The sequence below is a fragment of the Somniosus microcephalus genome, chromosome 15, assembly GCF_052327205.1.
Source record: "Somniosus microcephalus isolate GS21.2 chromosome 15, FLI_Smic_1.0, whole genome shotgun sequence".
Lineage (NCBI taxonomy): Eukaryota > Metazoa > Chordata > Chondrichthyes > Squaliformes > Somniosidae > Somniosus > Somniosus microcephalus.
In genome coordinates this window covers 75494566-75515388 of record NC_141001.1, presented here as the reverse complement: position 1 = coordinate 75515388, position 20823 = coordinate 75494566, and the positions used below count along the sequence as shown (strand labels likewise).

Here is a 20823-nt window from a genome sequence, read left to right as displayed (position 1 = left end):
TAAGAGCTGGGATTAAAAATTAAACGTTCAAAAAGAGGGAGCCGATTGGTGAGTATCTGGTAAGTGTTTTACTTGGCTTTCTTAAAGTTTTTAAGTTTATTCCAGCTAGGTTAGTAAATAACAACAGAAAATGCTGGAAATACTCAGCAGGCCAGGCAGCATCCGTGGAGAGAGAAACAGAGTTAATGTTTCAGGTCTGCTATTGTATTAGGTTAGTAAATAGTCTGTTAATTAGAGGTATGGCAGGAAAGCTCACACACGTGGAATGCACATCCTGTGCCATGTGGGAAGTCCTGGACACCTCCCGTGGTCTGGAGGACTACATGTGCGGGAAGTGTCGCCAGCTACAGCAGCTACAGCAGTTCGAGCAACGGATTACAGAGCTTGAGCGGCGGCTGCAGTCACTGCTGTGCATCCGCGAGGCTGAGAGCTACGTGGATAGCACGTTTCGGGAGGTGGTCACCCCGCAGCTTAAGAGTGTGCAGGCAGAGAGGGAATGGGTGGCCGTCAGACAGAAGAGGAGGACCAGGCAGCTAGTGCAGGAGTCCCCTGAGCCCATCTTGCTCACCAACCAGTATTTGGTGCTGAGTACTGGTGAGGGCGATGGTTCCTCTGGGGAGTGCAGCCAGAGGCAAGTCCACAGCACCATGGAAGGCTCGGCTGCACAGGCGGGGGGGGGGGGGGGGGGGGGGGGAAAGGAGGAGAGGGAGAGCAATAGTGATAGGGGATTCAATAGTTAGGGGAGCAGACAGGCATTTCTGTGGCCACAGACGTGACTCCAGGATGGTATGTTGCCTCCCTGGTTCCAGGGTCAAGGATGTCACTGAACGGTTGCAGGGCATTCTGAGGGGGGAGGGTGAACACCAGAGGTCGTGGTCCATACCGGAACCAACGACATAGGTAGGGAGAGGGATGAGGTCCTGCAGGCAGATTTTAGGGACCTAGGAAAGAGGTTAAAAAGCTGGACCTCAAAGGTAATAATCTCCGGATTACTACCAGTGGCACGTGCTAGTGAGTACAGAAATAGTAAGATAGAGCAGATGAATGCGTGGCTGGAGAGATGGTGTAGGAGAGAGGGCTTTAGATTTCTGAGGAATTGGAACCGTTTCTGGGGGAGGTGGGACCTCTACAAGCCAGACGGGTTGCACCTCAACGGGAATGGGACCAATATCCTCGTGGGGGGTTTTGCTACTGCTGTTGGGGAGGGTTTAAACTAGCATGGCAGGGGGATGAGAGCCTAAGTATAGAGTCAATCGGGAGGGAAGAAAGACAGGAATTGCAAAACAAAAACATAGAAATTAAATTGGAAGGACAGAGGAATCAAGGGCTAGATAGTACTCAACAAGGTTTGCCTGTACACTAAATGGTATATACTTCAATGCAAGGAGTATAACGAACAAGGCAGATGAGCTTCTTCTTCTTATCGTGTCCACGGACAGTCTATACATAGCCCAGCCAGAACTGGACACATTTTTGCGCCTTGTTGTTGAATTCGTCAAGATCTGCAACAGTGCAGGGTTCCTCTAACGATGGACATTGCAGGAGATGTTGCATAGTCTGTGTCTCAGTTCCACATTCACAAGTTATCGGGCTGGTTGAATATCCCCATTTGCTTAGTGACACCTTTGAGCAACCTACACCGGTCCCAAGTCTGTTAAGGCACTTCCAGGTTGCCCAGTTGCAATTAACTTCTGGGGGAAGGCTTTCATCAAGTAAAATTTCCATCGCTGGGGGTTGTTCAAGACTGGCGAGCCGGTCTTTCCACAAGGCGATGCGGGCTTCAGATGAGGTTGATTGTAATGGAACAACACTGTTCATGAAGCTCTTTCTTGACTTTAGGCAGCTGGGTGTAGGTGTATGACAATGCAGAGGGTGTCTCTCATCTGATGTTTGACGGAGTCGTTCTTTCTTGCTGGCTACCGTTCTTCTTATATCAGGGGGAGCGATACCCACCAGGATATATAGGCTGTTGGTGTTTGTTGGTTTTAAGCAACCTGTGATAAATCGGCAGCTTGCATTCAGAACGGCATCCATCTTCTTGGCATGAGTAGACCTTTCCCATGCAGGGCAGGCGTATTCGGCAGTGGAATAGCAAAGAGCAAGTGCACTGGTTCGCAATGTTTTCGGGCTTGTTCCCCATCTTGTGTTAGTGAGCTTATTCAGGATGTTGTTTCATACGCTCACTTTTGCCTTTGTCTTCTCGATGTGGTTCTTGAAGGTGAGGCATCGGTCAAGGGTGACTCCTAAGTAGATAGGGTGCTCACAATGCGTCAGTGTTGCTCCACACCAGGTTACTTTCAGCTGGCATTTGGCTTCACGGTTTCTGAGGTGGAATTCACAAACTTGCGTCTTTGATGGGCACAGGTAGATACTTGGGACTACGATATTGTAGCTACTACAGAGACGTGGCTGAAAGAGGGAGGTGATTAAAGAAACTATTACAGCTGTGAGTGTAAAGTATGTGTCTATACTTAATCCAATAATGAAGAGACAGCTTGGAAGATTCAACGTAGGTCTTTACTTAATACCAACAGGCGGGAACTGAGGGGAGATCAGTACCCACAGTACTATTTATACCCCTATGGCCAGGAGTGGTACTATGGTATCACTACGCCCTACAAAGTAGTGCCGCCCTGGCCATAGGTTTAAAGTAACATACATATTACATACACAACATTCCTCCCCTTTTAATTAAAACGTACCCGTGCAATTAAGTCAACAGATGCACCATAACTAGGGCTAATAACATTTGGTAACACAATATACATAACATATTTACATCAGAGTTGTCTACCTATATATATATATATAAAAAGAAACATGTTATAGATTCAGTCTCTGAGGAGGCCTCCTGTCTCGACTAGGATAACGTCTTTTTCTAGTCGGTCTCGGTGTAGGCGGCGGTACTTCCATCACCCCTTCATCGCTGGAGTCGTCGGTGTCTGATGGCACATCCTGTGCCGTGGAGATCACTGGAGTGCTGAACTCCTCGCAATCCTGAGAAATCTGTAACGACGAGCTGGGCCGTGATTCCGCTGTAGCAATGTGCTGAGACGTTTGAGGTAGTGAATCAGTTGGGTTTCTGGACTCCACAAGTTGATCAGCATGTCGTCTGATTATGCCGTCCCCTGTATCCACTGTGTACATCAAAGGTCCCTGGCGGGCCTTTATCATACCAGACCGCTACTTTTCATTTCTATAATCACGGGCCAACACTTGCTGCCCCACCTCGAAGCTCCGTGTCTGTCTGTCAGGAGCCCTACAAAATACTCGGTTTTCCACATCTCTCCGGATGTTTGGTCTGAGCAATTCAAGGCGAGACCTTAACCTTCTATTAAAGAACATGACGGCGGGGGACTGGTTGGTCACCGTATGTGCAGCATTGCGGTACGCGAATAGGAAATTGTCCACCTTGTGTTGTAGTGGCAACCTTTCCTCCCCCATCGCCTTGATGGCCTTTTTAAAAGTCTGTACAAAGCACTCTGCCAGCCCATTTGTAGACGGATGATATGGTGCGGACGTATAATGTCGCACTCCATTCCTTTTTAGGAATGCTTGAAATTCTTCTGCCACAAATTGTGGCCCATTGTCCGAACAGACTTGCTCGGGCACCCCGTTTCGGGCAAAAATGGTCCTTAAGACTGCGACCGTCTTTTCGGCTGTCGTTGATGACATCTTTATGACCTCCGGCCATTTTGAGTGGGCGTCCACTACAATAAGGAACATCGCATCCAGGAAGGGCCCAGCGAAGTCCACGTGGATCCTTTGCCACGGCGTTGAGGGCCACTCCCATGGATGTAGTGGGGCTTGGGGTGGTACGTTCTGTATCATCTGGCACCCTTGGCACGCTTTTGCTACTTCCTCGATGTCCCTGTCAATGCCGGGCCACCAGACGTAGGCTCTGGCGAGGCTTTTCATTTTGACACCCCCCAGATGACCTTCGTGTAAGTCCCGCAACACTTTATGTTGTAATTTTTGAGGGACCACCACCCTGGCTCCGCACATCAATGTGCCCCGGCAGACGGACAACTGGTCCTTCCTTGCCGAAAACGCCGGCAATGATGAGTCACCCTGCGCCGGCCACCCTTTCACGGTCAATTCGTAAACCCTTGCCAGTGTCGGGTCTTTCTGTGTTTCCCGCTCGATACATTGGCTGGTGATGGGCAAGTGTTCCATAACAGCCGTATGATATATTTCCACGGGGTCCTGTACAATCTCTTCGATCTCGGCAGGCAATGGTAGCCGCAACAGGCCATCCGCATTGCCATGCTGTTTGGTACCCTTATATTCGATAAGGTACTGCTGTGCGCCTAAGAACAGTGACCATCTCTGTAGCCTTTGGGCCGTCATCAGGGGCACCCCTTTTGTTGGATTAAATATCGACACCAACGGTTGATGATCCGTCAGTAGTGTGAAACGTTGCCCATGTAGGTAGTGGTGGAATTTTTTTACACCCCACACCAGACTGAGGGCCTCCCTGTCGATTTGCGCATAGTTTCTTTCGGCTGTAGTTAACGACCTTGAGGCAAATGCTATTGGCCTCTCCTTCCCATTGGGAAATTTGTGTGACAACACTGCCCCTATACCATACGGGGAGGCGTCACATGCCAACCTCATTGGCATTTTTGGGTCAAAGTGTGCGAGCACTTCCTTTGATGTAATGAGTTGTTTACCCTTTTTAAAAGCAGCCTCATACGCTTCGTCCCAATTCCAGGAGACTCCCCTTTGCAGCAATGAATTTAGTGGATGTAAAATGGACGATAAGTTCGGGAGGAACTTATGGTAATAAGTTTATAAGGCCTAAGAATGATCGTAACGGAGATACATTCTCAGGGGGCGGGGCCTTCACTACTGCCTCGATCTTTTCCGGGGACTTATGCAGGCCTTCCTTGTCTATAATGTGACCACAGTATGAGATACGTTCCTGGAAAAACTCACATTTCTGCTTGTTCGCCCTGAGTCCGTACTGTTGTAACTGCAGAAGTACTCGCTCCAGGTTAGCGAGGTGGTCGTTATCCGTTTGTCCTGTCACCAGGATGTCATCCAGGTAGCATTGCGTTCCTGGAATGCCCTGTAAGACCTGTTCCATGGTCCTCTGCCATATTGCCGGGGCGGACGCCACACCAAATACCAGGCGATTGTACTGGTACAATCCCTTGTGTGTGTTAATCGTTAGGAGCTTTTTCGAGTCCTGTTCCACCTCCATCTGTAAATAAGCTTGACAAAGGTCAATCTTCGTAAAGTGTCTACCCCCAGCTAACGATGCGAATATGTCCTCTATCCGCGGCAGCGGATACTGTACCATGTGCAGGACTGGGTTAATAGTTATCTTAAAATCCCCGCAAATGCGAACCTTCTTTGGTTCCCCCGGTGTGTTATTTGCAGATTTCTTTAACTGGGACGATGGGCGTGGCCCACTCACTCCACTCAATCTTTGTAAGGACACCTGCACTCTCTAAGGCATCCAGTTCTGCTTCCACAGCTGGCCGAATGGCGTAAGGCACCGGTCTGGCCTTACAAAACTTGGGGTTTGCGTCTTGAGCAATAGTTATTTTTGCTCTAATGTCCTTTAAGGTCCCCAGCCCTTGTTGGAACACCTCTGGCATTTTTGCCAATATTTTCGACAGCCTGCTTGTAATGGTTGTATCATCCTTGGTGGTCTCTACTTTTAACTCGTGTATCGACTTCCAGTCGAAATGGATTTTTCTTATCCATTCCCTGCCCAAATGTGGTGGTCCACCGTTTGGTAGGACGTATAAATAAAGTCCTGGCACTTTTCTGCCGTTGTATTTAACTGTTACTTGCATTTTTCCCTTCGGCTAAACTTTTTGTCCCGTATATGTTTTTAATTTAATTTCCGTATCCTTTAAGGGAATGCGTTTGAACAGCCTGTTATAATCTTGTTCATTAATTACTGATAGGGCTGAACCCGTGTCCAGCTCCATATTAACTTCGACGCCTGCTACCTTCATTTTAACCCACATTGTGCTGTGGTCCTCCGTTTTGTCTACACCATATAACTTGAGACATCCCAGACCTTTAGGCTCTGCTTTTGTGCCTTCCTGTGACTCGTCTGAGCTACTGTCAGACATCTTATGTATTTTTGTCCTTGCCTTGGTACTGCTCGGACTGCCCCCACTATTGGGTTTCGTACCCGACCGACAAACTTTCGCTATATGCCCCTTTTTCCCACACTGCCGGCATATTTTATCACGAAACCAACAATTACTTTGGTCGTGGGTGGTTTTGCCACAACGGTAGCATTTACCTTTGTGAAATGTCACCTCATGGGTGTCATAGCAGGTTGTGTTTTGTCGCATTTGAGCAGCACCCTGTGCTGCTGCTTCATGGACCGATGCTATTTCAATCGCCTGATCTAGGCTGAGCTGTTTCTTGGCTAGTAACCATTTTCGTGTACTCTCATTTAACATGCCACAGACAAATCTGTCTCTGATCGCGTCCGCCAAAAAGGCTCCAAACTGGCAATGTTTGGACAACCTTCTGAGCTCAGCCAAATAGGCTGCCTGCGACTCATCATTCCTTTGGTCGCGTCTGTAGAAGCGGTACCTTTCCGCTATAAATGGTGGCTTAGGGTTTAAATGTTCCCTTAACATATCAACAATTTGGGCATACGTTTTGTCTGCTGGCTTTTCTGGAGTAAGAAGATTCCTCAGCAGACCGTATGTTTTTGCCCCATAAAATTTAATAAGGTTGCTGCCTTTTCGTCATCTTTCACCTTGTTTACTATGCAATAAAGTTCATGCCTTTCGACGTAGGCATCCCACTCTTCTGTGTCCTCAACAAATGCTGACAACCAACCCTCTGTAGACATTTTAAACTGCTGAAGAGCTTTTCCCGCCTTTGTCCACTAGATGGCGTTTTTTATTTTTTTTTATTTTAAACTGCTGAAGACAAAAAACTTTTCCCCTTTGTCCACTAGATGGCGTTTTTCCCGCCTTTTCTCCTGCTGCTGCTAACGACCTCTCTCCAGCGTCGTTATTTTTGGCCCTTGCAGCTCCCGTTATTGCCACCGCCGCTATTAACAATGACCTTCCCCTCTCGTGGCTTGCTAGTCCTCGTGGCTCCATTTGTTCTCCAGATCGCCTGCCCGTTCTGGCCCTTGCAGCTCCCGTTCCCCGGGAAGGATTTCAGTTTACCTGGCCGTGGGTGGACTTTTGCCCCGTGGCTGGAGCGCCCCTTCAGCCTCTTCTCTCAGCTGCTGCAGCTTCTGTTGGAACCCTCTCTCTCTCGGTTGCTGCTGCTCCTCCCGAACCTGGAGTGCTGGGCGGTTTCCTTTGGTCGACGCTGGACTCTGCAGGCTGGCTGGTAAGAAGCCTCTCTCCTTCTCTCTCCGTACTGCTGCCGTTCCTTTGTTGCACCGTGTACTGGTGAGTTCGAACCTTACTCGTCGCCAGTGTAAAGTATGTGTCTATACTTAATCCAATAATGAAGAGACAGCTTGGAAGATTCAACATAGGTCTTTACTTAATACCAACAGGCGGGAACTGAGGGGAGATCAGTACCCACAGTACTATTTATACCCCTATGGCCAGGAGTGGTACTATGGTATCACTACGCCCTACAAAGTAGTGCCGCCCTGGCCATAGGTTTAAAGTAACATACATATTACATACACAACAGTGAGGAGGAATGATATGTTGGAGGAATCATCAATCGAGGCCATACGGGTCAAATTGAAAAACAAAAAAGGGGCGATCACACTGCTGGGAGTGTACTACAGACCCCCAAACAGTGAGAGGGAGATAGAAGAACAAATATGTAGACAAATTTCTGAGAAGTGCAAAAGCTATAGGACAGTAATAGTAGGTGATTTGAACTGTCCCAATATTAACTGGGATAAAATTAGTGAGAAGGGTAGAGGGTGCGGAATTCCTAAAATGCATCCAAGAGAACTTTTTTAGCCAGTATGTAGCAAGCCCAACAAGGGAGGGGGTGGTTCTGGACTTAGTTTTAGGAAACAAAGCTGGGCAGGCAGAAGGCACATCAGTGGGGGAGCATTTTGGTGCTAGTGACCATAATTCTGTTAGATTTAAGGTCATTATGGAAAAGGACAAGGATAGACCAAATAAAACAAAAAAGGTGACTCAACCATGGCTAACAAGGGAAATTAGGGATGGCATAAGATCCAAGGAGAGGACATATAAATTGGCCAGAAAAAGCAGTAAACCTGAGGATTGGGAGCAGTTTAGGATTCAGCAGAGGACAAAGGGATTAATTAAGAGGGGGAAAATAGAGTATGAGAGTAAGCTTTCAGGGAGCATAAAAACTGACTGTAAAAGCTTTTATAGATATGTGAAGAGAAAAAGATTGGTGAAGTCAAGCGTAGGTCCCTTGCAGTCAGAATCAGGGGAATTTATAATGGGGAACAAAGAAATGGCTGACCAATTAAATACATACTTTGGTTCTGTTTCACAAAGGAGGACACAAATAACCTCCCAGAGATGTCAGGGAACATAGGGTCTAATGAGAGGGAGGAACTGAAAGAAATCAGTATTTGTAGGGAAATGGTGTTAGGGAAATTGACAGGATTGAAGGCCTGATAATCTACATCCTAGGGTACTTAAAGAAGTGGCCCTAGAAATAGTAGATGCTGGTCATCTTCCAAAATTCGATAGACTCTGGAACAGTTCCCATGGATTGGAGGGTAGCTAATGTTACCCCACTATTCAAAAAAGGTAGTAGAGAGAAAACGGGCAATTATAGACCGGTAAGCCTGACATCAGTAGTGGGGAAAATGCTAGAGTCCATTATAAAAGATGTAATAGCAGAGCACTTGAAAAACAGTGACAGGATCGGACAAAGTCAACATGGATTTACAAAAGGTAAATCATGCTTGACTAATCTACTGGAATTTTTTGAGGATGTAACTGGTAGAATAGATAAGGGAGAACCATTGGATGTGGTGTATTTAGACTTTCAGAAGGCTTTCGATAAGGTCCCGCATAAGAGATTAGCGTGTAAAGTTAAGGCACATGGGATTGGGGGCAAGGTACTGACTTGGATAGAGAACTGGTTGGCAGACAGGAAGCAAAGAGTTGGAATAAACGGGTCTTTTTCCGAGTGGCAGGCAGTGACTTGTGGGGTACCGCAGGGGTCAGTCCTAGGACCCCAGCTATTCACAATATATATATATATATATATAAATGATCTAGACGAGGGAACTAGATGTAATATCTCAGTTTGCAGACGACACAAAGCTGGGTGGGCGTGTGTGCTGTGAGGAGGATGCCGAGAAACTACAGTATGATTTGGACAGGAGGTTCTTGCCATGGAGGGAGTGCAGCAAAGATTCACCAGACTGATACCTGGGATGGCAGGAATGACGTATGAGGAGAGATTGGGCTTATACTCGCTGGAGTTTAGAAGAATGAGAGGGGATCTCATTGAAACTTATAAAATTCTCACAGGACTAGACAGACTAGATGCAAGAAGGTTGTTCCTGATGGCCAGGGAGTCCAGAGCCAGGGGTCACAGTCTAAGGATAAGGGGTAAGCCATTTAGGACAGAGATGAGGAGGAATTTCTTCACCCAGAGAGTGGTGAACCTGTGGAATTCTCTACCACAGAAGGCAGTGGAGGCCAATTCATTAAATATATTCAAGAAGGAGTTAGATATATTTCTTAAGGCTAAAGGGATCAAGGGATATGGGGAGAAGGCAGGGGCAGGGTACTGAATTTGGATGATCAGCCATGATCTCATTGAATGGCAGAGCAGGCTCGAGGGGCCGAATGGCCTACTCCCGCTCCTATCTTCTATGACCAGGAATAAAAATTCTAAATTGGGGAAAGGTAGAAGGCGTATCAGTGGGGAAGCATTTTGGTGCTAGTGACCATAATTCTGTTAGATTTAAGGTTGTTATGGAAAAGGACAAGGATAGACCAGGAATAAAAATTCTAAATTGGGGAAAAGCAAATTTTGCTAAGCTCAGAGGGGATTTAGCCATAGCGGACTGGAAACTGCTACTTGAAGGTAAATCAGTGTCAGAGCAGTGGGAGGCATTCAAGGAGGAGATCCGGAGGGTTCAGACCAAATATGTGCCCTTAAAGAAAAAAGGTGGGACTAACAAATCTAGAGCCCCCTGGATATCTAGGGATATACAGGGCAAGATAAAGAAAAAAAGGGAGGTGTATGACAAGTACCGAGGGCTAAATACTCCAGGTCTTTAGAGGAGTACAGAAAGTGTAGGGGTCCAATTAAAAAGGATATTAGGAAAGCATAGAGAGAGCATGAAAAATTCTTGGCAAGTAAAATCAAGGAAAACCCAAAGATGTTTTATAAATATATTAAGAGTAAGAGGATAACTAAAGAAAGGGTAGGGCCTATTAGAGATCATGAGGGTAATCTGTGTGTGGAGGCGGGAGACGTCGGTAGGGTTCTTAATGAATACTTTGCATCTGTTTTCACAAAGGAGAGGGGTGTAGCAGACATTGCCATCAGGGGGGAGGAGTGTGAAATATTAGATGAAATAAACAGTGAGAGAGGAACTATTAAGGGGTTTAGCAGCTTTAAAAGTGGATAAATCCCCAGGCCTGGATGAAATGTATCCCAGGCTGTTAAGTGAAGCAAAAGAGGAAATAGCAAAGGCCCTGACTATCATTTTTCAAACATCTCTGGCTTCCGGTGTGGTGCCGGAGGACTGGAGGACTGCTAATGTACCCTTGTTTAAAAAGGGAGTAAAGGATAGACCGAGTAATTACAGGCCAGTCAGCCTAACCTCGGTGATGGGACAATTATTGGAAAGAATTCTGAAGGGCAGGATAAATCTTCATTTAGAAAGACACGGATTAATCAAGGATAATTAGCACAGATTTGTTAAGGGAAGGTCGTGTCTGACAAACTTGATTGAATTTTTTGAGGAGGTAACAAGGAGGGTAGATGAGAGTAGTGCGTTTGATGTAGTTTATATGGACTTTAGCAAGGCTTTTGATAAGGTTCCACATGGCAGACTGGTCACGAAGTTAAAAGCCCATGGGATCCAGGGCCAAGTTGGATTCAAAACTGGCTCGGAGACAGGAAGCAGAAGGTAATGGTTGATAGGTGTTTTTGTGACTGGAAGGCTGTTTCCAGTGGGGTTCCGCAGGGCTCAGTACTAGGTCCCTTGCTTTGTGTGGTATATATCAATGATCTAGACTTGAATATAGGGGGCATGATTAAGAAGTTTGCAGATGATACTAAAATCGGCTGTGTGGTTGATACTGAAGAAGGAAGGCTAAAGGGATCAAGGGATATGGGGAGAAAGCAGGGACATGGTACTGAGTTTGGATGATCAGCCATGATCTCATTAAATGGTGGAGCAGGCTCGAGGGGCCGAATGGCCTACTCCTGCTCCTATCTTCTATGTTTCTAAATCCCGCCCCAGTAAATATCAGGGCCAAAATCTTAGGCACGCAGCCTCATTAAAACATTTAAATGAGGGACCCGCCTCCTGAAAGTGGGTTGTTTGTCTGACCCCCGTCCCACCTCAGTTAAAACCGGAAGTGGGCAATTTCGAGGCGGGTTGAGTTTGGGTTTTAAATTTTAACCTCCCACCCGTTTTGAAGGGTTAAAATTACCTCCAAAGTTTTTCTTGTGCTTGGAAGCTAAGCAGAGCCAGGCCTGGTTAGTACCTGGAGGGGTGACCATCAGGGAAGACCAGGTGCAGAAGGTCACGGAAGGAGCCCCGAGGAGGGGCGGTTGGTGAGAAGGTCACGGAAGGAGCCCCGGGAGGGGCGGCTGGTGAGCAGGCCCGGGCGTTGGGCTGAAGATTGTCGGACAGGAGGAATGGTGGAAATGGAATGGCGGCGCGCACAGACGCAGCGGCTTTGCTTCTCCCAGGACGGTGCTATTTACTGTTAATGTTATTTGTACTGGATTCATGGGAGCTTGCAAGATCACATTTCGTTGTTCATGTACTTGTGCAATGACAATAAAAGCTGAATTATTATTATGTTTCCATATCAATGCCCATTGTCAGGATATAGCATTCCAAAATAAAATTCCTTCATTCTGCCCCAATATGTTGCAGCCCCAACCATAAAAAAGCATCCTCTCCTACATCAGTGTAACGTTTTTCTATTTCCGATCATGTCCCATCTTGTGGCCTCTCTGAGTGAGATTGTTAGTCTAGTGCCAGATTAGCAATATTTTGTGCTGTGGGCTCCTACACAGTAGGAACTTGATTGAGACTGGCCAAATCATTTAACATAGAACCTTTATAGACAACAGAGACGACACTTTTGTCCCCTCAGTCTAGGTTGGATCTGAACTTAGGTCACAGAAATGAAAAGCTAGTATCTATGCATTACACTACCCAATCCCAAAGTGAAGCACTGTATTCACTTTACCAATACTACAGGCTTAATTTGATGCCATCGGGACATGCATGCCATTTTAACTGCAGGCCCAACTAATGGTCGCACAGTATCAAGCCCAACAGCAAAAGCCAAAGGCAAGCAGCATCCTGGCCACAGGACGCCCAGGTAAGTTAACCTTGTTTTTCCTTTCATAGGTTCCTTGTGGACTAGGAGGAGCACTCCTGGTCCCATAAGGATATCTTGCACGTCCCCTGGCCCAGGCTTCTCCCCCACCCCACTCCCTCGATCACAAACTTTGCCGATGACACTCCCCTTCCTCATATACCTTACCAGGAACTGTTTCCAGTGGCGGCCTAACTCTGTGAATTTGGACTCAAACCCACCACCAGTGACATCATCCCCACTGGCTTCAGGCAGGAGTCAGTGCCGGGCATATAAATGAGGCCCGGGAGTTAAATTCTCCCAGGACTCTCACTCTGGGGGTGCTAGATGAATCACCACCCACTTCGACCCCCACAACCCCGATTCCCGCCCCAAATTAAAATCGGGGCTTATATATTTCTATGATTATACTTATACCATATTGTTACACTACAATTTGGGGGGGGGGGGGGGGGACAAATCCAACCCAGCCAATTACTGTTCTATCAGCCTGCACCCAATCATCAGCAAAGCGATGGAAGGTGTTGTCAACAATGCTATCAAGTGGCACTTACTCACCAATAACCTGCTCAACGATTCTCAGTTTGGGTTCCGCCAGGGCCACTCAGCTTCAGACCTCATTACAGCCTTTGTTCAAACATGGACATAAGCTAAATTCTAGGGGTGAGGTGGAGTCATACCTGGCACAAAGTAAGATGGTACTGGTTGCTGGAGTCATCTCAGTCCTAGGACAATGCTGCAAGAGTTCCTCAGGGCAGCGTCCTAGGCCCAATTATCTTCAGCTGCTTCTTCAATGACCTTCTCTCTATCATAAGGTCAGAAGTGAAGCTGTTTGCTGCTGGCTGCACAGTGTTCAGCTCCACTCGCAATTCTTCAGATAATGAAGCAGTCCATGCCCGCATTCAGCAAGACCCGGACAACGTCCAGGTATGGGCTGATAAGTAGCAAGTAACATTCATGCCTCACAAGTACCAGGCAATGGCCAGCTCCGACAAGAGAGATCCTTACCATCTCCCCTTGACATACCATTGCTGAGTCTGCCACCATCAACATCCTGGGGGTCACTATGGACCAGTCACACAAATGCTATGGCTACTAGGTCAGGTTATAAGCTGGGTATTCTACAACAAGTGGCTTACCTTCTGACTTCTCAAAGCCCCTCCACTACGTACAAGGCACAAGTCTGGGGTGTAATGGAATACTCTCCACTGGATGGGTGCAGCCGGAACAACACTCATAGAAACATATGTAACCCCTTCACGATTCTCTAGATATATGTGAGATGTGGTCTCTGTTGTAGACAGTATTCTATAGTCCAGTAAGGAGATCACTACTACAATGGCTTAATTCTAATTATCTTACTTTATAGTTTTAACGTCAGACAGTATAAGAAGATTACGGGTCAATGACCTAAATTAGACATTTGCATACATTAGAATGATGAATCTAGACATAATAAACATACATTCTCCATTTATATGGATTCAAAAGGAGAATCTGTCCCTGTGTCCAAATTCAAGTGCACTCTTTCGTTGGCGCGCTTAAGTTGGAGCTCATGGTATGTATAATGTCTGCAAGACTTACGACTCCGAACCCCTTCGTTGAATTCTCTTCACGATCACTGAATCCCACTTTGAGTTCTGGATGCAGAGCTACTAATACGAAGGGCGGCGGCCGAGTTTGGAAGCCCGGGACGGGATGCGGCAGCCATTTGCCTCCTGAGCCCTCTTTTCAGAGCTCCTGCCCTCTTTTCTTCCAGTCGCTCCCGTTTCCCGCTCGAAAACCCGACTCCATCCCTTCCTCCTGGGGTTTCTGCCTGGAGACTGCGCAGCCTCACTGTCTGCAACAGTTGATACTGGTGCAGAATTATGGAAAGTCTGCTCTTAGTCACATTGTGTCCTTAAAAGTTCTTGCCGTACCTTCACATGGCCAACTTTAACCCAGGGATTTATAAAAATGATAATACAGTGTCTAAGTTAAAGATTGATAACCATGCTTAGCGTACATAACATTTCCAGTGGGTATTACACATAGAAGATAGGAGCAGGAGTAGGCCATTCGGCCCCTCGAGCCTGCTCCGCCATTCAATGCGATCATGACTGATCATCCAAATTCAGTACCCTGTCCCTGCTTTCTCCCCATACCCCTTGATCCCTTTAGCTTTAAGAAATATATCCAACTCCTTCTTGAATATATTTAATGAATTGGCCTCTGCTGCCTTCTGTGGTAGAGAATGCCACAGGTTCACCACTCTCTGGGTGAAGAAATTCCTCCTCATTTCTGTCCTAAATGGCTTACCCCTTATCCTTAGACTCTGACCCCTGGTTCTGGACTCCCTGACCATCGGGAACATCCTTCCTGCATCTAGTCTGTCTAGTCCTGTCAGGATTTTATAAGTTTCAATGAGCTCCCTTCTCATTCTTCTAAACTCCAGCGAGTATAAGCCCAATCGACCCAATCTCTCCTCATACGTCATTCCTGCCATCCCAGGTATCAGCCTGGTGAATCTTCACTGAACTCCTTCCATGGCAAGAACATCCTTCCTCAGATAAGGTGACCAAAACTGCACACAATACTCAAGATGTGGTCTCACCAAAGCCCTGTACAACTGCAGCAAGACATCCTTGTTCCTGTACTCAAACCCTCTCGCTACGAAGGCCAACATACCATTTGCCTTCTTAACCGCCTGCTGCACCTGCATGCTTACCTTCAGCGACTGGTGCACAAGGACACCCAGGTCTCATTGCACTTCCCCTTCTCCCAATCTATTGCCATTCAGATAATAATCTGCCTTCCTGTTTTTGACATCAAAGTGGGTAACCTCACATTTATCCACATTATATTGCATCTGCCATGCAATCACCCAACCTGTCCAAATCATCCTGGAGTTTCTCAGCATCCTCCTCACAGCACACACGCCCACCCAGCTTTGTGTCGTCTGCAAACTTGGAGATATTACATCTAGTTCCCTTGTCTAGATCATTAATATATATTGTGAATAGCTGGGGTCCAAGGACCGATCCCTGCGGTACCCCACTAGTCACTGCCTGCCACCCGGAAAAAGACCCGTTTATTCCAACTCTTTGCTTTCTGTCTGCCAACCAGTTCTCTATCCAAGTCAAGACCTTGCCCCCAATCCCATGTGCCTTAACTTTACACGCTAATCTCTTATGCGGGACCTTATCGAAAGCCTTTTGAAAGTCCAAATACACCACATCCACTGGTTCTCCCTTATCTATTTTACCAGTTACATCCTCAAAAAATTCCAGTAGATTAGTCAAGCACGATTTACCTTTTGTAAATCCATGTTGACTTTGTCCGATCCTGTCACTGTTTTCCAAGTGCTCTGCTATTACATCTTTTATAATGGACTCTAGCATTTTCCCCACTACTGATGTCAGGCTTACCGGTCTATAATTGCCCGTTTTCTCTGTGCTACCTTTTTTGAATAGTAGGGTAACATTAGCTACCCTCCAGTCCATGGGAACTGTTCCAGAGTCTATTGAATTTTGGAAGATGACCAGCATCTACTATTTCTAGGGCCACTTCCTTAAGTACCCTAGGATGTAGATTATCAGGCCCTGGGGATTTATCTGCCTTCAATCCCATCAATTTCCCTAACACCATTTCCCTACAAATACTGATTTCTTTCAGTTCCTCCCTTTCATCAGACCCTATGTTCCCCGACATCTCTGGGAGGTTATCTGTGTCCTCCTTTGTAAAGACAGAACCAAAATATGTATTTAATTGGTCAGCCATTTCTTTGTTCCCCATTATAAATTCCCCTGATTCTGACTGCAAGGGACCTACACTTGACTTCACCAATCTTTTTCTCTTCACATATCTATAACAGCTTTTACAGTCAGTTTTTATGTTCCCTGAAAGCTTACTCTCATATTCTATTTTCCCCTTCTTAATTAATCCCTTTGTCCTCCTTTGTTGAATCGTAAACTGCTCCCAATCCTCAGGTTTACTGCTTTTTCTGGCCAATTTATATGTCCTCTCCTTGGATCTTATGCTATCCCTAATTTCCCTTGTTAGCCACGGTTGAGTCACCTTTTTTGTTTTATTTTTATGCCAAACTGGGATGAACAAATTCTGTAGTTCATCCATGCGATCTTTGAATGTTTGCCATTGCCTATCCACTGTCAACCCTTTGAGTGACCTTCCCCAATCAATCCTACCCAACTCGCGCCTCATACCATCGTAGTTTCCTTTATTTAAATTCAGGACCCTAGTCTGAGTCAACTACTTCATTCTCCATCTTAATGAAGAATTCCAACATATTATGATCGCTCTGACCCAAGGGGCCTCACACAACAAGATTGCTAATTAATCCTTTCTCATTACATAATACACAGTCTAAGATGAGTAACTCAAGAAGCTCATTACCATCCACGACAAAGCAGTCCTCTTGACCGGCATTTCATGCACTAGCCTAAACAGCCACCCTCTCTACCACCAGTGTACCATGGCTGCAGTGGGTACTATCTACAGGATGCTCTGCAGCAACTCGCCAAGGCTTCTTTGGCAGCACCTCCAAAACCCACGACCTCCACCAACTAGAAGGTCAAGGACACCAGGTGCATGGGAATACCATCACCTCCAAGTTCCCCTCCAAGTCACACACCATCCTAACATGAACATACATCATCATTCCTTTATCATCGCTGGGTCAAAATCCTGGAACTACCTACCCAAGTGTTGTGGGAGTACATTCACCCCATGGACTGCAGCAGTTCAAAAAGAAGGCCCATCACCACCTTCTCAGGGCAACTAGGGAATGGCAATAAATGCCAGCCTTGCCACTGATGCCCACATCCTAAGAATTACTTTTTTTTAATTCAATTTCATTCAATAAATTACCTAACAGCCTTTGTATTAATAGGAATAGGCTGCAATTATGTAAGAAGTGACTAGCACAACTTGAGACGTCTCAACAGACGGACAGAGGACATGTTGCACAAATCCAATGCAAGCTAAAATTAGTTTTGTTTCCTGCTTCTACTTGAGAAAATACAGCATCTGTACATCAAACAATGGTTTTATCATAATGCCCCAACTACAGCATTGGTTCAATTCCTTAACCAATAAACTTATTCATTAGTGGCGTCTGCTGTTTTGTTGCTTATCTGCCCAGCTGTGTTTTGATGAGCTGCAATGGTGCAGAACAGCCCAGTCTGAGGCAACTGTAGCATAACAGGGACAGTCCCTGGGCAGCAGTTGCTGTAATCATTAGTCTCATCACTAATAACTTGCATTTAAATATAGAGGGCGCTAAATACTTACTGCAGTTCAATTTAAAAAAATAAAAACAGAACCATCCTGAGCTCAGAAAATATAAAGGGTTTGTAGACAAGGATAAAAATCAATGCATTCACTGATTTTATCCATAATTGCAAATGAGAGGCCTCCTACCAATGTGATGCAATTAAAGGGGCAGAACTTGCATGCGAGTTCATAAAAATGATTAATCAATTATTTTGAACTGGTTGCAGAATGTTCTTACTAATCATGTTAGCCATAATTCAAGGTGATACCAAAATCATTTAATCTTGTATAGGGTGGTCTTGCCATAACAGGTCTGGAGGATTGGAAATGTTACACCACTGTTTAAAAAAGGGGAGAGTGATAAACCCGGCAACTACAGACCAGTCAGCCTGACGTCGGTGCTGGGGAAGCTTTTAGAGACACTAATCTGGGACAAAATTAATTGGCATTTGGAAAAGTATGGGCTAATAAATGAAAGTCAGCACAGATTTATTAAAGGCAATTGTGTTTGACTAACTTGATCGAGTTTTTTGAAGTAATGGAGAGGGTTGATGAGAGTAATGCGGTTGATGTTGTGTATATGGAGTTTCAAAAGGCATTTGACAAAGTACTACATAGTAGACTTGTTAGAAAAATTAAAACCCATGGGGTTAAAGGGACAGTGGCAGCATGGATACAAAATTGGCTAAGAGACAGAAAGCAGAGAGTAGTGGTGAACGGTTGTTCTTCAAACTGGAGGGAAGTGTGCAGTGGTGTTCCCCAGGGGTTGGTGCTCTTTTTGAAATATATTAATGACCTGGACTTGGGTATACAGGACATAATTTCAAAGTTTGCAGATGATACAAAACTCAGAAATGTAGTAAACAATGAGGAGGATAGTAACAGACTTTAGGAGGACATAAACAAACTGGTATAATGGGCAGACACATGGCACATGACATTTAATGGCGAGAAGTGTGAAGTGATAAATTTTGGTAGGAAGAATGAGGAGAAGCAATATAAACTAAATGGTATGGTACAATTTTAAAGGGGGTGCAGGAACAGAGAGACCTGGGGGTGTATGTATAACGAATCTTTGAAGGTGGCTGGACAACTTGAGAAGGCTGTTAAAAAAACATATGGGATCCTTGGCTTTATTAATAGAGGAATAGAGTACAAAAACAGGAGGTTATGCTAAACCTTTATAAAACACTGGTTAGGCCTCAGCTGGAGTTGAGTGTTCTATTCTGGGCACCACACTTTAGGAAGGATGTCATGCAAAGTTCCTTCTAATTTTTTGGGGGGTTGCATAGCCCCTTTAATGGGCTCTGCGGCCCATTCAAATTTCCATGCATGTGTGGTTTTTCCATTATAAAGCCAGCAGGCAGCCTGCGCGGGACGTCCAGACAGCTGCGCGACTCCACAGCTTAAAGGGAACGTTGATGTCAAGGCTTTGGAGAGGATGCCGGAGAGATTTACTAGAATGGTACCAGGGATGAGGGACTTGTTATGTGGACAGACTGGAGAAGCTGGGATTGTTTTCCTTGGAGCAGAGAAGGTTAAGAGGAGATTTGCTAGAGGTGTTCAAAATCATGAATGATTTTGATAGAGTAAATAAAGAGAAACTGTTTCAAGTGAGAGAAGGGTTGGTAACCAGAGGACACAGATTTAAGGTGATTGCCAAACGAATCAGAGGCAACATGAGGAAACTTTTTTTTTTTTTTACACAGCAAGTTGTTGTAATCTGGCATGCACTGCCTGAAGGGGAAAAAATAAAGGGCTATGGGAGTGGGATTAATTGGATAGCTCTACCAAAGAGCCAGGACAAGCACGAGAGGCCGAACGACTTCCTTCTGTGCTGTATCATTCTATGATTCTAACTAGTGAATTTAGTTCATGTTAACAGAGTGTTCTAGTTATTTAAATTCTCATTAATGAGTGATAGCTTACAATAGTTTCTAATATCATTGAAATGTAAAGGTTGAAACTACTGGACAGTGTCTAATTTTGACTGGATTTGGAATTGAGTGGGTTTTTCCTAGACAAATTATTCCAGTGATTAGAAACTATTTCAGCAAATATGAGGCTGAGAAATCACCTGGAAAGGTATGCTAAAAACTTTTCCTGACGTGGATATACAGCGAGAATCAAGTAGGATATAAATGTCAATTTATTTTTTTGACAGAAAAGCCTTCATTCTTGATATGAAAAGCTTCTGGACAAGTGCTGATGACAGAACTTGGTAAATCCGCTTATTCAGTTTAAATGATTGCAGCATAGCATATACGGCTATATAAAGATACTGAACACCTACCAGTGTCGCTTTGTTGTTCAGTTTCTTTCTCACTGTCTATGTCCTCAATGTCAATGTAATTGTCTACCTTAAATAAGTTAAAAGACAAGCAAAATGTTAATAAAATTTTTCAACAGTGAACATCTTCAAAACCAAAGTAAGGTTGTTAAATCTATTTGTTGTCAGCTTCTAGGTATCTGTTCTGGCTGCCCGGTAGCATATATTAGACCTATACAGTGGAAAGCTTGAAAAACTGAGAAAGTCTGACAAGGAAGCATTATTGCATCATCTGATGAAGTAACCACTGCTTATACTAAAATGTTCCATGGTACATTTATTCTCAGGAAGAAAAGGAGCAACATATGCAAAGGAAAAGGAAACAATAAACACCATTTCCAATTTCTCCTTTAACACTAAAGCTTTAAACAGAGCCTTTTAAACAATGTCAAAATGTGATTATTCACTGAAACTAAAGCCCCGATATTTACTGGGAGATGGGGAGAGAGCGGAGGTGCGTGTCTGCGGCCGGGAAAACCGGAAATACCGGGAAGGCGGAGGTCCTGCCTTATTTAATGGGAGGACCGCATGAGAATTGTTTTACTCCATTTCCCGCCCGGCAGCCAGCCAGATTGACGGGCTTGCTGGTTGCCCCGTGGGAAAGCCTGCATAGAAGGCAGCGGCTGGGGACCGCTGTGGACAGTTCCCAGCAATCATAAATGATCAGGGGGTTAGTGGGTGGGAGCTTGGAGCGCAGCAGCGAGGAGGGAGGGAGAGATCGCGGTGGAGGGAGGTAGAGATCGCAGC

The 20823-nt window shown here is 45.4% G+C and overlaps 1 protein-coding gene across 8 annotated transcripts in view; it reads right to left on the bottom strand.

Moving 5' to 3' along the window:
- iftap (intraflagellar transport associated protein) overlaps positions 1-20823 on the bottom strand; it is a 128997-nt gene that overhangs the window by 45181 nt on the left and 62993 nt on the right. For 4 of the 8 annotated variants that reach the window (XM_086008076.1, XM_086008075.1, XM_086008078.1 and 1 more), the window contains exon 5: positions 20041-20107. In XM_086008076.1, the coding sequence (XP_085864202.1) occupies positions 20041-20107 (67 nt within the window). Of the gene's footprint in view, positions 1-13731; positions 14332-20040; positions 20108-20823 lie in introns of those variants that run through there. The other 4 variants (XM_086008079.1, XM_086008080.1, XM_086008082.1 and 1 more) reach the window with 2 other exon arrangements.